Source organism: Solea solea, chromosome 11, assembly GCF_958295425.1.
Source record: "Solea solea chromosome 11, fSolSol10.1, whole genome shotgun sequence".
In the NCBI taxonomy this organism is placed as follows: Eukaryota; Metazoa; Chordata; class Actinopteri; order Pleuronectiformes; family Soleidae; genus Solea; species Solea solea.
In genome coordinates this window covers 9,971,984-9,991,820 of record NC_081144.1, presented here as the reverse complement: position 1 = coordinate 9,991,820, position 19,837 = coordinate 9,971,984, and the positions used below count along the sequence as shown (strand labels likewise).

The following is a 19,837-nucleotide window of genomic DNA, read 5'->3' as shown; positions in this document are numbered from 1 at the left end:
AATATGAACCCTACACGTTACTTCAGTATTTTAGAAGTATAACTCAGCTATATATAGCATTGGGAATATTCTCTGTTCTCTGTCATAACCTCCTACTGAATTCAAAGCAGGGGGAAACACACAGCTGTGCATTTGTTGCAGTGAATGACACTGCAGTGCTGATGCTGACAGAGACACATATACATTTGTTTTTGTTACCATGGTAAATTGAACGACACAAAGGTCTTTGACAGTGGAAAGAAAGTGCAAATATCTGCCCATGACAAATACACTTGATGTATGAATAAGTGTAGGAGCAAGGGCTAGACATCTGTGTGAGTATATGACAGAAAAAGGTAGGGAAATTTTGATAATTTCTGAAAGGAAAATAATCCACCCCCCACTTGTTCTTTCTCTCCCTGCCATTTCTCTCTCTCTCTCTCTCTCTCTCTCTCTATGTCCCAGCCCCTGAAGGTGTCATAACTGTGCTCTCTCTCTCTCTCTCTCTCTCTCTCCTCCCTCCCTCCCTCTCCCTCTCTCTCTCTCTCTCTCTCTCTCCCCCCTCTCTCGCTCACTCTCTATCACCGCCTTTCAGATCTTTAAAAGCCGGTGCTTTGCCGTGTCTCTCTCGATCTCCATTTGTCTCCTCTGGCACTGCAGGGGACTCACCCGGCAAAGCACCAAGGAAGGCTATACTGTATAGAAAACGGACAGAAGACTGAAGGAAGGGGAGAGAGAGGGAGAGAGTGAAAGAGAGAAATATACATCCAGAAATAGCATCAGCCACATTTAACTGACAGAGAGTGACAGTGTGAAGAACCTGAGACCTGGACAGAAAATGCCTATTCTTTCTAACTTAACAACCATTGTTTTGTTGCTGATTGCCCACTGCGGATCATGGAGTGGGGCAAGTCGATTGGGGCCCTTCAAGGTCTGTCCTTCCTGCAGGGATCCACTGGGGGCAGGTCGGCCGCCCAGGGACCATAATGTTGCAGGGAGCACGACAGTGTTGGCCCAGGGAGAACCCTGTGGTGTGTACACACTGAGCTGTGCCAAAGGGCTCCGCTGTGTTCCCCCACCACGGGAACACAGCCCCCTCCAGGCTCTGTTGCAGGGTCGGGGCATTTGCGCCAAGCATAGCAGGACTAGTCCCACTGAGAGGCCCCCTCCCACAGGTAAGATACTGTACATATATATACACACACACATGCATGAAATCATAAATGCACATATACATGCATGTATGCACCTATAGATGCATGGAAACAGCAGGTAGCCCTGAAATGTACAATGGATTGTTGAGAATGTCACTGCACATAATTATGAATAATATAATATTATAATATACAAAGTGTGCCTCCTTTTTATATCTGTGGATTGCATGTGATGCTGTGTCACCCACCAACAAAAAGAAAGAGCAGTTGGTGTGTGACATTTAAGCCTGTGTGCATTTTGTGCACCAAAGATGAATTTGCAAATCCACCACTGATCTGCAGTGGCTTCATAGTCACTGTGATTTAAAAAAAAAAAAAAAAACAACAACAAAAAAAAAACATAATTTGTCTTTAAAGTCCTTTGAAATTATGGAAAATCTCTAGAAACATAGCGGATATTTTTGACCAGTGTTCATGGAGCAATAGTGTTAAAGTAAAGATGATTTATACTTTCATTTATACAGTAATTTATTATTTTATTCATCCATTGGCAATAGATTGATGAGAGGGTGGATGATAATGCTCTGTCCTATAAGTCATACACTCTGTGGAGAATTTAAAATGAATGTGAAACTGTCACAGTGTCACCTACATCCTGGTCAAGCCGCTTTTCATTGCAGTGATCCCCATCTACTGTTCAAATGGAGATACTGCGATTAACTATTAAGAAAGGACATTTACTGAAAGAAATTGAGTCTCTCAACAGTCACTCCCAGATTGAGCTCATCTGCATGGCTGCTTAGCATGTCTTGTGCAAAAAACATGCAAGGCCGTGAAACGTTGTCTAAATATTCTATTGCAAAATGTGACATTGGATGTGGTTTGATGTTAATGGCTTAGATTTTTTAATATCACCCTCTTATACCGCTGTGTCATCTCCTCTCAGGTCCACACCCCTCACACAGCGGTGACATTGAAAAAGTAAGTTCATTGTCTTAATTTAATAATGAAATTTAGTATTTAATACATTAAAGTACTAATTCATACCTGAATGGAATGCATGAAGCAATTGTATACGTCAAATGTAATGGAAACGGTTGTATCTTGAGCTGCATAGCGTGATAGAGTGCCATGGATCCTCAGCTGTTTTGGGTGTTGCAGTGGCATGTACATACACTGCTCTAAACCCATGCATTATGGTGCATGATGTGTGTGCTGCTATGCGGCAGAACTAATTGAGCATGATGTGAATCTGGAAAGTTTCAAGTCTTCCGCTGCAGCCACAGATTTTTCACTTTGCATGCCGGCTGATTTGTATCATTTAAACTAAAGTGTATATTTTAACAGGAACGACATTAGTCACACAAATGATCAAGGTGTCCGCGTTCAATTCACGCAAAGTGACACAAAGATGCAGTCACTAAATTCAGTGACCTGAACAGCCAAACCATTGTATAACAATATGGTTATATAATGTTATGACATCTGATTTATATAAATAAGCATAATCCCTGCTTCTTGCTCGATTGCTGCATCACAGTGGCTCATCTTTTGTGAACCACACTGACATGTTCTGTGATCAGAGAGGATCGCTGATGTTCAAACATAGTCACCTGGTGGATGTCCTATAGATGAAGACAGGTCCTCCATCTTTGCCCCTGGTTGATGTTTGAGGTCACACTCTACATTGCTGTTTTCAGGCTCCTTGTCGCAAGCTGCTCAATAGCGTCCTGAGGGGTCTCGAGCTGACGATCTTCCAGTCTGACCGTGACATCTATATACCCAACTGTGACACTCGTGGCTTCTACAGGAAAAAGCAGGTAGAGTATTTACACCTGAATCATCATGAAACATAAAACTGGTACTTTGTTGGCTGTATTGTGAAAATATGTATTTGACTGGTGGAAGTGTATAGTTTCTGAGTGTCAGCTGCACACCACTGCGGACTTATGTTCTGCTGAGAATAACTGTCACTTCTCTCTCTCTCGCTCTCTCTCTCTCTCTCTGAGCCTCTCAGCTGTGGGCACAGAGAATCAGTACTGCGCTATGATGACATATCATTTTCTCTCTCTTCCTCTCTCACTACCATTCCCACTCTCCCACTCAATCTCCGCCCTCCTTTCCCTTTCAAAATCCCCCTCTCTGTCTTTTAATCTTGCACAGTGCCGCTCCTCCAAGGGCATGCAGCGTGGCCATTGCTGGTGCGTGGATGAGCTCGGCATGCCTGTGCCCACACGTGCCAGTGAGGATGGTACTTTCCCATGCGATGGGGAGTGAGAGATGAGTCTGTCCTATTGCTCTGAGCCTGGAGGAAGAGGAGAAGGAGGAGGAGGACGAGAGGAGGAGGAGGAGGAGATGGTGGAGCAGCAGGAGCACAGGTAGAGGGGTGGTTTTAGCTTGTGCTTGACACTGCCTAGACAGGAGATAGCAGGGACAAACCACTTCCTATAGAAAATCCACACCAGTTATCGATCATGTCCTCAAGACACACACACACTCTCACAGTCACAGCAACAATAATATCTGCCTGAATGTTCAACAGTTGCAGCAACGTCCTCTGCGTCGTCCAGTGACATGCTGCATGCTCACATTAATGCTCCGTGAACTGCCTCAGTGATCCAAATGGTGTTTCTCAGAATGATCTCTATATTCTCTGGCTCTTGTCCTGGCTTTCTGGTAGATTTTCATTTTCGTTTTTACTTTTAGGATAGCTGACACTGCCTGTGTTTGTTCTGATCTCAGTGGGCTCAAATACTGTTACGCAGGTGATGTGACACAACAGTTTGAAAATGTGTCTCCCTCACCGTCCTCTCTCCTTCTCTCCAAAGATTCACTGACATCAACGTACTAAATTGACAGGATATTTCTTTAATAGTAATTTATTTTTGAGTATGTATTTCCATCAAATACTGCTTGAATCTTACAGTATCTTATATATATATATATGTGTGTGTAAAGTCAGAAAACATAGTCATAAGAACATGATCCTGGATGCTTCTGTTCATTTTATTTGTCAAAATGGTGTTCTGACTGCTTATTAGTTGATTGGTTGTACATATGTTGGAATTTTGTGGTCGACTGTGTGTTCTGAAGTGGCAGACAAAAAGCTTACGGCTGTTACCCTTTTCAAAAAAGTTGTAAGGCATATTTTTATACACGTCAATATAATATTTTATATATGAATTGTTGGTTTATTTAATGAACTACAGTACAATGCCATGTATTTTTATATTGTCAGCAGTTTCTTATTTAAAGACAGAGATTATTTTATTTCATGTTAGGGGAAGTGTTGCACTTCAGAGGCACCTTTATGGCAAAACTTCACACTCATCAGAGCTCTATAAACTGCTGTACATCTTATGGTTATATCTCATGTTTTTAATTTTCTTTTAATTTATGTTTTGTTTATTTGAGAATTGAGAATGTCCATGTTACTAATGTGTTTTATTTTGGCACATCATACTATAAATTCAGATTTTAATAGAGGGAAAAAAATAATCAAATTTGTTATTGTTATTATAGTATGTCTTTCCCAGGTCCTTGCAATGAAATTGTGTGCTATTAAAGTGTGATTAGAATTTATCTATTTCTGACCAATCTTGTTGTGCCAATGTGTGTGTGCCGTGATGATGGGTCCGTGCACAAAGGACCTTAAGATTTGCAAATATGAAAATAAAACATAATGATAATAAAATGGAGAAGAATAAAACATATATTAATATAAAAGCAGATGTTGAGTGTGTTCTTTCACTGACAATAAAGGGTTGATAAAGTAGAATGATGACTAATGAGAGCTGAGGTCATTGAGAAGCATGGATGAGATTGAAATCCTGTTTTCTAAGCGTGCCTTCTGCTAAGTTAATCAATATAATAATAAACAAAATACATCACAAATCCAAAAAGTGGAAGGTAACTGATACCTTTAGTCCACTACATTTTAGAAAGAAACACATACTTGTTAAAGTATGTGTTTATGACATTATGACATAATTATGAGCTTTGGAACTTTAAGTGCATTTGCACATAATGCTTTTACTCAAGTAAAATTTTGAATGCAGTACTTTTAATTGTAATTCTCAAACAAATCAATATACAATTATCATAATATGTAAAAAAAAAAAAAAACTCAGGTGCTGCAAGCTGGGTTTTTGGAGAAAGGACCTGGATTACTTCAAGAGCAGACCAGACTGCTGCTACACATCATGTCGTCCATTTAAAGATAAAAAGGTGGGTCAGTCAAATGGATGCCAGAATCCTATTTGCAGAACAAGGTATGGTGTGACTGGGGGCTGTAATTGGTAAGACTACTGCCTGGATGACGATGATGATAAAGAAGAATTATTATGTGTGCAAGAATACTGGGGGACATGTTTGTGCTGATCTGAAGATGTGAAGGACTGGTTTCAGTTCTGATGGTTGGTTTGAGGCTTTATGTTCATATTCATTCACTGTGACTTTGATGACAACCCCCTCTGTATTCACAATAATCTTTTTGCTTGCAGTGAAACTGAAATTGCACATTAGAGCACATTAGAAGCATGCTGCTTTTCTGCCATTACTTGGCACATAGAGGATAATTCTCTGCCTCGTCTTCACAATGGGACATGCCTGTTTCCAAGGCAACAGCATAGAATATCCCATTTGTCCATGCATGGTATGAAATGAAGGCCTGGTAGCAAAATGAAGCATGATCCTCTGTAGAAACACACCAACACATGTCCTACTTCTCTGTCAGAGGTGGTTGTGTGTGGTATTCTTTAAGATGCTTTTCTTTGCATTGAGCAGAAAACCCAACTACACAATTATGATGTCAGTAAAAAATCAAGAGTGGTGGATGCACATTCCAGAATGACTCCCTTCTCGTTGTTAAAGCAATGTTAAAGCTGAACTGTAAATAATTATTCTTATAGCAAACTTTGGCCACTAATATCAATTTAAGTACTTGAGACCTTCAGGGACAACATGTCAAGTAGTAAAGTAACATAAGAAAATCATATTTGCATATGTTGTTGGGTTAGTTTGTTGGTTATCTTAGCATAAAGGCAAACATGAATTGAGAGAAAACTAAGTAACTAAGCAATTAACTAAACGGCTTCATACCTTGTAATGAGGTCTGCTGCTCTAACGAGTCAATGTGTGTGAATTTGAAAGACATTAGCGGTTAAGTGTGCTACATGTCTATGTAAAATATAGTTTTTTTTTCGTTTCTTTTTTTTTTCATGTAAATAACCTTCCCTTCCCTTACCTCAAATTACCTTACCTTACCTTACCCTTTATTGACAAAGCTGTAAAATATAAAAGCATATTTGCAGTTCTTCTCAGTAGACTCCCCCGAAAGCTTGTTGTTCATACTTTATTTTGGGATCTCTATGCCACCTAGAGGTTAAACATCTCGGACATACAGTACATATTGTAAGCTGTTTGTTTCACACACCTACAGGTACATACAGGTACATGTGGGTTTCCCGGCAAAAGAATAGGAGAGCAGAGCACATAATTATAACAACCTTGCATGCTTTAAATCAGAAAACAAGTTATAAAATATATTTCTATCAAAGATAACTGAATCTTCAATACTGGTGTCACTGTCTTCCACTTGCCATTACCAGTGCCACCAGTCACTGCCCATCAATGGTGGCTCAAGCCTAAAGACTCAAAAGCAGTAAATCCACATGTCCTGCATTCAGAGGCTTCTATGTTATCAGAAAATATCTGATTCAAGTTAGCAAGCTCTCTTTATTTTTAAAAGATACAATATAGAATGTCACATTATTGTATTATGTACTGATATACTGTATGGGTTGTTATTTCTCATGAATTAACATGTAGTATGAAACATGTAACATTTAAGGTTGCAGCCACATGGAGAGCCAAATTCCCCAGCTACATTAAACCAAAAGGAGCTTAGAAAAGATGCATAATATTTCCAATCCTCTTTTAAAACCTCACATTTATCATATGACCCTTTGATGGACTCAACCCTCACATGCCCTTGTCTGACTTGACCCTTGAACTCCAGACAGAGGGATCACTTGACTGGCATTGCAGTAATATAAATGTGAGTTAGGTTTTATGATTTCAATTTTAAGCTCAAACTTTAAACGAAAATTGCAAAATACAGTGCTTTGTGTAAAGTGATTCATGCTTTGTTTGTGGCACTTCCTTTGTTACCTATTTGTATTTGCTTTATTTTTGCTTTATTTGGATGGAAGTTTTAGTATCCCTGTGTGCATGTGGGCTCTCCGGATTCAAAAACATGCAGATTGGGGATTAGGGTAACTGTCTACCGCTTTATCCTACACACAAGGGTCGCTGGAGCTGCTGGGATTGGTCCAAAGAGACAAACTAAAATTGACTCTCACACTACAGTCAGTTTAGACCAGTAAAATAATATCATAATAACCTGTAAACAACAAGATTTCGCTTTGTTTGATTGGACCCTCTGGTGGGGCGGTTCTGGTCCTCAGACTTACATTTGTCCCCTGGTTTAAAGTGTCCAATTAACCTCTATGTGTTTTTGGACAGTGGGATGACTCTCGTGAAGGATAAAGTAGTGGAAAATGGAATTTACATTTGAATACTGTGACTGCATCACAAACCTAAGTGGAGGACAAAGCTTTGTGACAGTCACAAACTTTGTTTGGGCACAAGGGTAGAGACGTGACATTTCCGACTGGGAATTATTACATGAACGCACCATGAACCTGCGATGCACCGCCTACCCAAGGTCATCTGATGCATAAGCATTGTTTTGATTGGTCTATGAGAGCTGTCAATCATAAACTCACCACGTGGTTTATAAAAATACGGATGGGCTCGAGGGGTTTGTGGTAGACTGTCAGTGCAGTCAACGTTGTTAATCAGTGATTCCGCGCTGTAGTTTAAACGTTGATTTGGAGTCAGTGTTTAACAGGCGAACTTTGGTTGTCAGCACAGTGTCGGTGTGAGAGACACGGAGGAGGGGCGCTGATTAAAGTAAGCTTAGCTGGGTAACGGCGGCTTTCAGGAGTAAAGTGTCACCGCTTTCACCAGCGCTCCGAGCAGGGGACGAAGAGAGCTTCTCCACGGCCATGGCTGCCCTCGGTAACTCGGGCGCCACCTCCAGTCCTATGGTGATACTGGCCCCTAAGACCAAAACGAAGAAGAAACACTTCGTGCAGCAGAAGGTGAAAGTGTTTCGGGCCAGCGACCCGGTCCAGAGCGTCTTTATGTGGGGCGTCAACCACTCGGTGAGTCGGTGAGCTAACGTCACCAGCCGTACGTGTGTCATCAGCTAGCTTAGCTCTGTTAGCAGGTGCGCTAGCAGCATGTCGACTGAAACTTGTGACCTTTCAGGTTCTATAGATTAGACCGAATACCGAACAAAGTGAGACACTGCCCGATGATTCTAAGAAGACACCCTAAAACCCACGTGGTTCCTTGTAGCCTGCTTATGTTGACATTTAATTAACTGATTAGTCGACTCACAGGAAATGATCAGCAACTGTTTATCCTGGGTCTATTGCCTTGGATAGTAACCTATATCAGTCAAAATGTATTTTTGTCAGTGTTACAGACTAACGTTTGCTCTTGAGTGAATATTAAAGAAACCAATAAATAGTGGTTTTAAGTTTTGTTTGTGGAAAGAGAACTACAAAAACAAACAATTCACGGGGCATCTGGGGCAAAACATCAGAAGTGGTTGCATGTGTCTCATCTCAAAGTGTGTTTGTGCAATGCATAAGCATTATGTTGTTACATATTGAACCTGTTGTATTTCAATTGAAGAAAGTGTATTGTTGCTTACCCCTCATTATATATTGTTTTAATATGTAACATCATAAATACACAATGCAATGGATGTAATTTAATCTAAGTGTGTTCTAAAATATTGCTTTCAGTTAATGCCACTCCAAGTAGCCCTTGGTTAAATCTGGCCATGCAAACGTCCACTGCTAGCACAAACATGACAAAAAACATCTCCTGATCTAAAATTATGGGATTGCTTATATGTATTTTGTCAAAATTGTAATGGACAGGAGCTGTTAAAATACAGTAGGTGATCAGTTAAGAACAATCTGCTGATACTCTTATCACGTCACTGAATCTGATAGGTCTAAGAATGCAGCATAACGAGTTTAACATCATCTCATTTAACTTTCACGTATATGAATGAGTCACACTAGAATATCCGACCAGTGTACCACTATTGTAGTAGTCAGTCATTGCAGCTCTCAGATCATTGAAGGCAATATTCAGTAGTCGCAGCTCTGTAAGTTGCAGTTTTTTCAGGCTGTTGTTTTGTTGTGTTTAATAACTGCCCTTTTTTTTCTGCAGATCAATGATCTCAACCAGGTGCCCGCTCCTGTCATGCTTCTGCCTGATGATTTCAAGGCCAACACCAAGATCAAAGTTAACAACCACCTCTTCAACAAGTAGGAACAAGAGATAACTTCACAAATACTCAATGGTTGAAATGTAAATAAATATGACTGTTTAAAGGCCTGTGACTCTAGGACTCCTTGATGGAAATCATTGAGTGTTAGCTCTTGTTATGTCTAACTTACAGTCTGAAGTCTGTGTTGAGCTGTCTGGATGCTTTGAATTTTTTAATACAAGAGCATGAAAGATCTGTTTGTTTCTGTGCACGCACAGAAAATGTCCCATCCACCAACTCCCTCTCACTTTCCCACTTTCTCTCCCTGTTCAGAGAAAACCTTCCGGGACATTTCAAGTTTAAAGAATACTGTCCTCAGGTCTTCCGAAATCTAAGGGAAAGGTTTGGTATTGAGGATCTGGATTATCAGGTGTGTAACATGTATTATTAAATATGCAGACCTCTTGCACTTCAGAAATTGAATAACCCACCCATTAGTGTGTTTGTATATATTGGTATTTGTATCCTAAGAATAAGCCTTTCGTATGTAATTTAGGCTAGTGCCTTGCTTTACAGACCTTACTGTCTTGAGCTGCCATGTTTCTATAGCAGCCTGAACAGAAAACCCTGGCATATATGCTGCTAGTTACAAATGCATGTAACTAGCAAATGCCTGCCAAAATGGGGTTGTTTTGGTTTCTTAGTGTTGCATGAGATTGGGATTGCATGACGTCAGGTACTGGAGGTCTATATGAAGGGATGTGTCTTCAAGAGCTGGAGTAGTTGTTAGAATTCTGAATATGTTAATATGTAGATGTTTGTATGCTTATCTTACAATTCCCAGGTGTCACTGACTCGCAGCCCCCCACTGAGGAGTGTAAACGACCAGGGAGAGGGTCTGCTCCTCAACTCCTATGACCGAACTCTAATCATCAAGCAAATCTCCAGTGAGGATGTTGCAGACATGCACAGCATTCTTTCTGAGTATCACCAGGTGAGGACATGTTTCTGAGTGTTAACAAATTAGAGGAAAATACAAAAACAATTGGCTTCTTGTGCCTGTTAGTCACTCATTTCATTCCCCTACTCTGTCTGCAGTGAGTAGGAATACTGGTACATATTGAACTTGAAGATGATCTGTCCTGGATGCGGAATGTGGCTTTAAGCTGCTTCTGAACCTGAATCTTGGCCTTCCTGTGAGGGAAGGGAGGAAATAGCATCATTAATATTACCCGGAGTCCCAGCATTAGTCAACACACAACAAAGCAAATGTCCTCTTACGTAGTTGTTACAGATATTCAAATGTTCATGTAAATAGGACAGTACAGTTGTAGGAACAACATATTTTCACCTCTGATTTGCTTGTTTCTTTTTCTGTGGTTTAATTTGACTTTTTCCACCCAGGCTAGTTTGAGTGTTCACCCTTGTATCTATGGCGGAGTGAAATGGGTACTTCAGAAAGTTTCTACCACCACAGGCTAAACATGAGTAAACTTTTGGCTGCTGTGAGCTCTTACTGGAATGCGTCGCCTGAGGTTACACAGCCTACATAAAACTGAGAGGGAGATGAGGAAAATGGAAGCTCTGTACCAGTGTGCGTGTGTGTTTTTGTGTTTAAGTTGGCCCTGAATGAACTCACTGTTATCATGCGTGTGCATTGGCACTCCACACTTCCCTCATAGATCAGGTTTGCAGGTTGTTCACCCAATTTAGGTTCAGTTTGAGTGGTGTATGTTTGGCATCTTTGGCTAAACCTTAATATGGAGATTTTGTACAAAGAATACTTAGCCCAGACTGTCTTTTCTGTTAAAGGCTTTATCATGGCTGTGCTTTTGCTTTAATCTTTATTTGGATGCACTGGCCAGAAGTTGAAGGATTCATTGTGGAACCTCTATTGCACCCGGCTGACCATAGTAATTACCACAACACTGGGGTCCTGATTTGACCTAGTTTTTCTACACAAAGTTAGTTGCATGATTGTAAGTTAAGTTTCCCTCAAGTTTTCCCTTCCCTGCCGAGCGTGAAGTGAATCTGGAGGCCAACCTTGGCGGCGTTACAGACTCCAGCACTAAATAAGGTCTATATCTTAACATATCTATAAATATCTACATCTATAAACAGGTAGACTGCTGCAGTGAGGACACCATTTATTATTTTGTTCACTTGTGTCCCTGTTGTCCCTCTGTTTAGTGAAGAGCTTTCACTGTTCGACACTCATTGATTATTTTTGGTAAAAATGCCAAACATTTTCTGGTTCCATGTTATATCTGTTTGTCAGGCTAAACCAGAGACATTTGAATAAATGATCTATCTCATCTATATCTACTGGAACTAAACCAACATTTTGACATGGTCACCTTAGGTTCTGGAAAAGTGTGAAGGGCAAGCTTTTCAACATTTCATAAATCAAACAGACCGAACATCAGCTCAATAAATGATATCGCCACCCTTTCTGTGCACCCATGTTCTTCTTCAGTCCATATTGTTTTCTTTGACGGGTCTAAATTGCCAAATGACTCTCCTGATGTCTTTTTTTATCATCCTGTCCATCCAGTGTGTATCAGGGGATGCTGAATGAGGACTTTTGAAGCAAGAGTCTGTTAACTCATGTAACCCTAACCTGGTTTTGTTTTACATCCAAAGTTACCACTGGATGTTACCAGATGATGCTGTTTTGTTGTATATTGCTATTTGTATTTTTAATCTTTTAGACAACAATCCACACATTGACAATTCTTATTTCCTGTGTCTCTCCCTCTGCAGCACATAGTGAAGTGTCACGGCAGCACGCTGCTGCCACAGTTCCTGGGTATGTACCGGGTGAGCGTGGACAATGAGGAGACCTACTTAATCGTAATGAGGAACATGTTTAGCCACAGACTGGTGGTACACAGGAAGTACGACCTGAAGGTGAGGAGGAACTGTGCAGTAAACAATCTGACATTTATTCACATGTCCTAAAACGCATAACAACTTCACAAAAAAATGTGGAAGTCATGAAGATTGTTTGTTGGCACTGGTGCAGCCAACTATTTTACATGAAGACACTGAAATTCTTTGTGTTTTTAAACTGTTGGTCCTTCAACCATACTTCTCATTTTAATCTTCATATTTAGAAATGTGCCAATACCTTTTTTTTTTTGTAAATGTAAGACTCATAATATTTACTTTCTCGCAGGGCTCTCTGGTGGATCGTGAAGCAAGTGACAAAGAAAGGGTGAATTGAAGAATTATGCCTACCATCCATTTTATTATTAGCCATCTCCTCTTTCTCACACATTTCCCCTTTAAATATGCATTTCTGTTAAAGGGCAAAGAGCTGCCTACCTTCAAGGACATGGACTTCAGGAACAACATGCAGAAAGTTTATGTGACCGAGGAGCAGAAGGAGAAGTTCATGGAGAAACTAAACAGAGATGTGGAGGTGGGTGACCTGCATGGTTGATTGTGACACGCTCCTGTTATTGCAAATATCTACCACACGGAGGCACCACTTGCACATTAGACACCAGTGTGTTACCATGGAAGTGAAAAGCAGGTGGATTAAACAGTAGAGCAGTGAGAAAATTGAAGAACTTAATTTTCAGACGGTTGGTTTGACAAAAAAAAGTTATTGTTCAGATGTTGTGGGCTCTGGGAGTTTTTGGAAGAGACTATTAATCAAAAAACATTGGTCAGTTACCCTAATATAATTAGAAGAGGTGTTAACACACAATAAATTACATAAAATGACACATGATATTACTAATTAAACAATTATGTGGGGTATGAAATTTTAATTTTTTTATTTATTTAATTTATGAATCAACGTGGTGGTGCAATTTTCCCTTATTCCCTCTCTCAGTAAATCAGTGTTATTGTGATATCCACTTGGTAAACCTTCTTTTCTCTTCCTCAGTTTCTGGTGAAGCTGAAGATCATGGACTACAGTCTGCTGCTCGGTATCCACGATGTGGGCCGAGCTGAACGGGTAGAGGAGGAGGGTGAAGTGATTTCCAACGAGGAAGAACAGGAAGCAGAGAACGGCATGGCTGTAGGCCCGACAGTGGGATCTTACGGCACCTCTCCAGAGGGAATTGCTGGATACATGTCATGCTGCAAACCTCTGGGGCCTGGGGAGTTTGACCCCTATGTGGATGTGTATGCGATGAAGAGCTGCGCAGGTGAGTACTTAAAAAGATTTGATTCATTTTTGATCACCTGATTGTTGCAGCACTAAATTATTGGGCCTCATACAATGACAGTTTCCTGTTATTCTAACTTTTCTTTGTATGGTGGGTTCAATCAATCATGTCTGATTCAGTAAACCACTTGTTGAATGCCACCTGTTTGCATTGAAGTGATCTTGCAAATTAGCATAAATTATGCTCCACAGTTCCCACATGAGGCTGCACTTTCTGCACCATATGACTGGAAGTGTTAATTTATGAAATCAAGAGGGGAAAAAACATCTCACCTCTGCAAAGTGATTCTTGTCTGAAATAGGAAGGAGATTCTGTTAGTGTTGATATGGAGCTGCTGTCTGTCATGAGGCACAGTGCTGAAGCATAAATTCATTCACCAGGAGAGAATCTGGAATTTTGAAAATACAGTAGTTTGCATGGCAACAGTTGACAAGTCACCTCACCACCTGTATGTAGCCACCTGGAGATGGCTGCAAGCTGCAGCATAAAAGAGCTGTGTAATCCCACTTTAACTGGTGTATAAACACATTTGGAATCATAATTGTAGTAGCAATAAACATAACATCAGTGTGATAATTGTTTAAAGAGGCCATAGCCCGGAGGTGGCAATTAACGCTGTGTTTGGGTGTGTATCTATGTCATTACCTCGTCTATGAAGCCCTAAAAGTCCATAACAATCAGTTCACCCACTGCTGAGCGCGCAGGGTTTTATTGTTTTCCTGAGCTCTACAAAGCGGCAAGGCCCTTCCGTTGACTAATTACGTCACTGGCGAATCTCACCACACCTGTAAACAGCAGCGCCTCCTAGTCTGGGCACTAGAGTCCGGGCACATCCAGTGACATACTTTCAACTGTAGAAGAACTACTATCGTTGTAGCTGCTGAGTGTATCGGTTGAGAAACATGTCGAAACATGTTCTGGGTTGTGATAAACAATACCAGATGGGAATATCCCTGCTACATTTACCAAATACCTCCATGTATGCGGCAACCACTTCACGGAGGATTGTTACTCAGACTTCGGGCAATATAAAGCAGGACACAGCACCGAACTTCACCTAAAGGAAGGAGCAGTGCCAACAATACGTATATTCCAGTACTTACAAACCGTAAAACTGTCTTTGTGTGTTTGCTCTGTCGTTTAGCATTAGCAATAGTCGGTTACAGGCTAAGCTACACGTGTTCGCTCGTGTTTCATGTGTGTTTATCATCTCGGTAACCACAACGTTAGCCAAGCTACAGGCGTCCTGCAGCAGTCTTTGTCTAGGCTGCCTAGAGGCCTAGACTAGGAGGTTTTTGACCATAAAAACAACTTCATGTTTGTAAGTACACCTCCATATCTCACATATAAGTGAGATAGGACCATGCTATGGCCTCTTTAAATGTACAATCTATTAGTGAAAATTGTAACATTGGCAGACGCATTTCATGTGACCTGTACGACAGCATAGAGAGGAAACATTGTGAATGGACACTCGCACAGACCATTCAAAAACATCTATGTGTATGAATGGTTCTCAAGACTACTGAAGGGCATTGTTATAAAATTATTATTATTATTATTATTATTATTATTATTCTGTTAAACCATCACCTTGTTTGAACAAATACAAAACATCTGAAGACGTTTCTTTGAACAAAGACAGACATTTTATAAACACAATAAAGTATTAAATCGCATATAAAATTAGAATGAAAATAACTTCTAGTTGCAGCCACGGTAATATTCATGAGACTTATGTTCTCTATTTAAACTGTTTGTTGTTAATATTGTGCTATAGTTTGAAGGTTTTGAGATTTGAAAGGATTTTTTATTGGGACACTTGTTTTTTTTATATGAGACCTGACGCTGCCGTCGTCAGTGCATGTCCAATAAAGTAACCCTGATTGTTCTCTACCTTTCATCTCAGGGGCGCCTCAAAGGGAGGTCTATTTCATGGGTCTGATTGATGTACTTACTCAGTACGACACCAAGAAGAAAGCTGCTCATGCAGCAAAAACTGTCAAACACGGGGTGAGTAGAAAGTGAAAGAGGTGGACGGATGCTGGCATCTGTTCAAAGCTTCAGTTGTACCTGTAGAGAGGGGGAGTGCTTGATGTTTACTCTCATCTTAAGAAATGTACATGTGTGTAGAATATGTTTGTGACCTCTTTCTTTCCCTCTTGCAGGCTGGTGCTGAAATCTCCACAGTCCATCCAGAGCAGTATGCCAAACGATTTCGTGACTTCATTTCAAAAAGTTTTGCGTGATGCTGCCACAAATCTGATCCGACTGTGAGCTAAATAGTCAATCTTGTCATTGACCAAAAAAAAACGTGTGCACACACAGGTTATTTAAATTTGATCTGAGGTGTGTATGCAAATTTGTGTTGCAGCAATATAATGTACTACTTCTGATGCATATATTTATTTTTAAGATTGAAGATTCATTTCTTATATACATATTAAGCACTAATTGCTGATATAACTCTGACGCAATAGGATACTTGGCAACAAGTGCTGTTGATCAGTGTTTATTCTGTTCGGCCACATCAGTAATGGTTCAAATGTCATTGTGTTTCTTATCTTTCTTATCTCTTTGCTCAGGTCCTCCAGATTTGAACTAAACTTAAATGAAACATTTGGAAACACAGCTTGTTATTCAATCTGCTCTTGAGAGTTAGCTGAGAAGATTGATACACAGTACATTTATATTCCTGTTAACTACATCCAACCAGGACAGTATGAACTTAGTTTAGCAAAAAACTCTGGAAACTGCTAGCGTGGGTGCTGATTTCATCTGTCGATTTATTTTTTTTCCTCAATTCGATTAGTCGTTCGGTCCATAAAATGTCACAAAAAGTTGAAAAATGTAGATGATGATGTTCTCAAATGTCACAAAATGACTCGGTTGTAATGATATATGTCCTTGTTATACGGAGCAACAAATCAGAAAATGTCGAAATCAGAGCTTGTTTTAATTATTTAATAATAATAAAAAAAAGACATTCAAAACGATAAATTAATTAATTAGCAAAATAGTTGGTGATTAATTGAATAATCGGTTACTACTTGATTAATCGTTGCAGCCCTGGCACAAATATTCACTGGATATTTTGACCCAGCTATTGATGACTGGCATGTTTGCTTGAAATGCCCATCCTCAACTCCTAGTCATTTTTCACATTTCAGTTTTTGTACTGATTACATAAATAATATATAACATGTTGAGTGAATATTAAAGGTGGCTGGCTATATCCGCCTGTTTCCAGTCTTTATGCTAAACTAACCATATACTGTCTTCTGAAATAATCAGATGAGGGTGATTATATCTGAGTTCGCTATGTCGTGGAGAGTCATTATTTTCTCCCACGCATTCTTCTTCTAAGCACTACTGGGGTGGGATTCATTTTACATGGGGAGGTGTAATGATTTAATTTTACCACAGGACATGTAATATAAATGGCCAATTCGCACGGTATAAGAAATCTTAGTAAAACTACCACAATTGGGAGGGGGAAATTGCCCCTTCTGTCCCAGGAGCTGTTTACTGGGCCCAGTCGCAGTCGCTGTTACGACTTGCGCGGGTTATACCCCCAGACAAGACGCATGTTCTGTCACCCTGTCCAATAACCCAGGTCACCAACAAGTGCCCTGACATGGGAGGGTGAACCCTGTAATCCCTCAACTCTGCGGTTCTCTGGTGACATCTACGCACAAACTACTTCACCCCGAATTCACCTCCTGTCGTCATGTGCGTACTTTTTTGCTTCTTGATATCACAAGTGCAAACACACATCAACATAGCGTCCCCATGCTTGAACATCTGTAGAAAACTTACTTATAAACAGGAGATCACTGAAGAATATTTACGCACATATTTACTGCTGGTCTATCATGCAGGATTAGTATTACCTGGGGTCATTTTTCCAGACCTTTATCTTACCCCAGGTAAAAGTTGCGGTGATCTTTACTGATATAGTCTGGTAATGATTACTGACATGGCACCTTAGGAGGGGGCTAAAATCACTGAGAAGCTCTTGGAGTAAGTACTTTATCCCAAATCCCGTCTGAATAGGGCTTCAGTCAAATGATGTATGTTGTGTAGGTAGCTACACCTCTATAACCTTGAGCCACAACCACAAATGAAGAGTATTGGGCTGCAGAAGTGTGGTGAACTCACTGTGTCCTCATTCAACAAGCCTTTTTTATACAATTATATATCAAATCTCTGCACTCTCTTTGGTGGCTGCTGCATCACTACACCTTCAAATGTAGCTCGGCCACAAACACTTGCACTCTGACAACATGCGAAGTAGTTATTTTCTAGTGTAACCCTGATATTACCAATAAAATGCCAACACTTTCTTTTAGTGGTAGAATAATTTGTAATGGAGAAGGGTAGACTAGAGAAAGTGTACTTATCTAGTATGTTTTTATTTATCTACAGAAGCAGGCCAATGTTTAGGGCCAAATGTAAGAGATAAAAACAGGGTTTGCACTTGGAACACAGTTAAATGGACTCTGGTGACAGATCAGTGAATAAAAAAACAACAACATTTGAATGGACCAAGTGCTGTTTTCCACCAAAGTTTCAACTTAATTTCTAAGAAAATGTGCAAAATGGCCTTGTCAAAGAGTGAATGTGTGATGTTTAAATAGAAAGCATATCTGCTACAGAGACTGGTCGATGAACTAAAAGTCCAACTGCGCCACATGCCGATGTGTAATTTGACTTGAAAACACTTCTGAAAATCAGCTCACCCTTCATTCTACCCTCTACTTAACACTGCATAGTTATATGTAAGATTTTGGGGAATGTGTGCTAATGTGAATTACTGACATAGGGTAAGATTAAGAGAGAAAAAAAACATGGCAATAGAACTTGGAGCTGTTGTCTGTGTGTATTGATTTTGTGATTACAGGGTATTTTGTTTAAGTAAACATAAACGCTACATTTCACTTGTTAGTGCAGACGGCGTTAACACGGAGAGATGACATTTTCTTAACACTGTCACGGCAACAAGGATAACGGTCTCACTGTGCATTATGACTCCTCTACTACATGATTGCACAAGTTGAACTTTTGCAAAGCTTTTGGACCAAAATATATTTTATGAATAATTTTATGAATAAAAAGTGTTTGACTCATTATTTCTTGGTAGTTTCTGCATGGAAGTGTTGCAAGTATTTTATCTGTCGATGCAGATTTATTTTTGTTTTTCTGGTGTGAAAGAAATTCTCTTCTGTAGATGTTTTTGTGGTTTTTAAGTCATGTGTCAAGCATTACTCTGGTATTTTTTGCCCACTACTACAGTTCAGATAGGAATGCTGCCATGAAATGGTTTAATCAAACTGGACTTCTCCTTGTATCACATTTGTTTTATTACTAAATTATCTTCATAACTGTTGAGAAAAGAGGAAGATGACAGGAAATGTTATATACAGTGGGCCAAAAAAAGTATTTAGTCAGCCACCGGTTGTGCAAGTTCTCCCACTCAAAATGATGACAGAGGTCCGTAATGTTTTATCATAGGTACACTTCAACTGTGAGACAGAATGTGAAAAAAAATCCTGGAAATCACATTGTAGGATTTTTAAAGAATTTATTTGTAAATGATGGTGGAAAATAAGTATTTGATCACCTACAAACAAGCAAGATCTCTGGCTCTCACAGACCTGTAACTTCTTCTTTAAGAAGCTCTTCTGTCCTCCACTCGTTCCCTGTATTCATTGCACCTGTTTGAACTCCTTATCTGTATAAAAGACACCTGTTCACAACCTCAAACAGTTAGACTCCAAACTCAACTATGGCCAAGACCAAAGAGATGTCGAAGGACACCAGGAACAACATTGTAGACCTGCACCAGTCTGGGAAGAGTGAATCTACCATAGGCCGACCATTGATAATCTCCCTCGATCTGGGGCTCCACGCAAGATCTCATCCCATGGAGTCAAAATGATCATGAGAACGGTAACCAAAAATCCCAGAACTACACGGGGGGACCTGGTGAATGACCTGCAGAGAGCTGGGACCAAAGTAACAAAGGTTTTACCATCAGTAACCGACAGGGAATCAAATCCTGCAGTGCCTGATGTGTCCAGGCCAGTTTGCCAGAGAGCATATGGATGATCCAGAAGAGGACTGGGAGAATATCATGTGGTCAGATGAAACCAAAATAGAAC

At 40.1% G+C, this 19,837-nt stretch overlaps 2 protein-coding genes across 2 annotated transcripts; both read left to right on the top strand.

Annotated features, from left to right (window-relative positions):
* The first annotated feature begins 564 nt into the window (after nucleotides 1–564).
* On the top strand, nucleotides 565–4,859 carry igfbp6b (insulin-like growth factor binding protein 6b). The gene is made up of 4 exons (XM_058642556.1): nucleotides 565–1,154; nucleotides 2,080–2,114; nucleotides 2,834–2,953; nucleotides 3,297–4,859. Exons 1-4 carry the CDS (start codon nucleotides 818–820, stop codon nucleotides 3,408–3,410), a joined length of 606 nt encoding a protein of 201 aa, XP_058498539.1. The 5' UTR covers nucleotides 565–817; the 3' UTR covers nucleotides 3,411–4,859.
* A 3,079-nt stretch (nucleotides 4,860–7,938) lies between these two features.
* On the top strand, nucleotides 7,939–18,805 carry pip4k2ca (phosphatidylinositol-5-phosphate 4-kinase, type II, gamma a). Its single transcript, XM_058643579.1, has 10 exons — nucleotides 7,939–8,362; nucleotides 9,450–9,547; nucleotides 9,823–9,919; nucleotides 10,334–10,483; nucleotides 12,253–12,399; nucleotides 12,668–12,706; nucleotides 12,800–12,913; nucleotides 13,388–13,652; nucleotides 15,583–15,686; nucleotides 15,842–18,805. The coding sequence occupies exons 1-10, from the start codon at nucleotides 8,204–8,206 to the stop codon at nucleotides 15,920–15,922; spliced, it is 1,254 nt and encodes a 417-aa protein (XP_058499562.1). The 5' UTR covers nucleotides 7,939–8,203; the 3' UTR covers nucleotides 15,923–18,805.
* The last annotated feature ends 1,032 nt before the right edge of the window (nucleotides 18,806–19,837 follow it).

Bases quoted from the DNA above. Each gene is read 5' to 3' on its own strand.
- igfbp6b (XM_058642556.1), top strand. From the start codon at position 818: ATGCCTATTCTTTCTAACTTAACAACCATTGTTTTGTTGCTGATTGCC. The intron at 1,155-2,079 runs GTAAGATACTGT...ATCTCCTCTCAG, and splicing joins TGAGAGGCCCCCTCCCACAG to GTCCACACCCCTCACACAGC. The intron at 2,954-3,296 runs GTAGAGTATTTA...AATCTTGCACAG, and splicing joins GCTTCTACAGGAAAAAGCAG to TGCCGCTCCTCCAAGGGCAT.
- pip4k2ca (XM_058643579.1), top strand. From the start codon at position 8,204: ATGGCTGCCCTCGGTAACTCGGGCGCCACCTCCAGTCCTATGGTGATA. The intron at 12,707-12,799 runs GTGAATTGAAGA...TTTCTGTTAAAG, and splicing joins AAGCAAGTGACAAAGAAAGG to GGCAAAGAGCTGCCTACCTT. The intron at 15,687-15,841 runs GTGAGTAGAAAG...TCCCTCTTGCAG, and splicing joins CAAAAACTGTCAAACACGGG to GCTGGTGCTGAAATCTCCAC.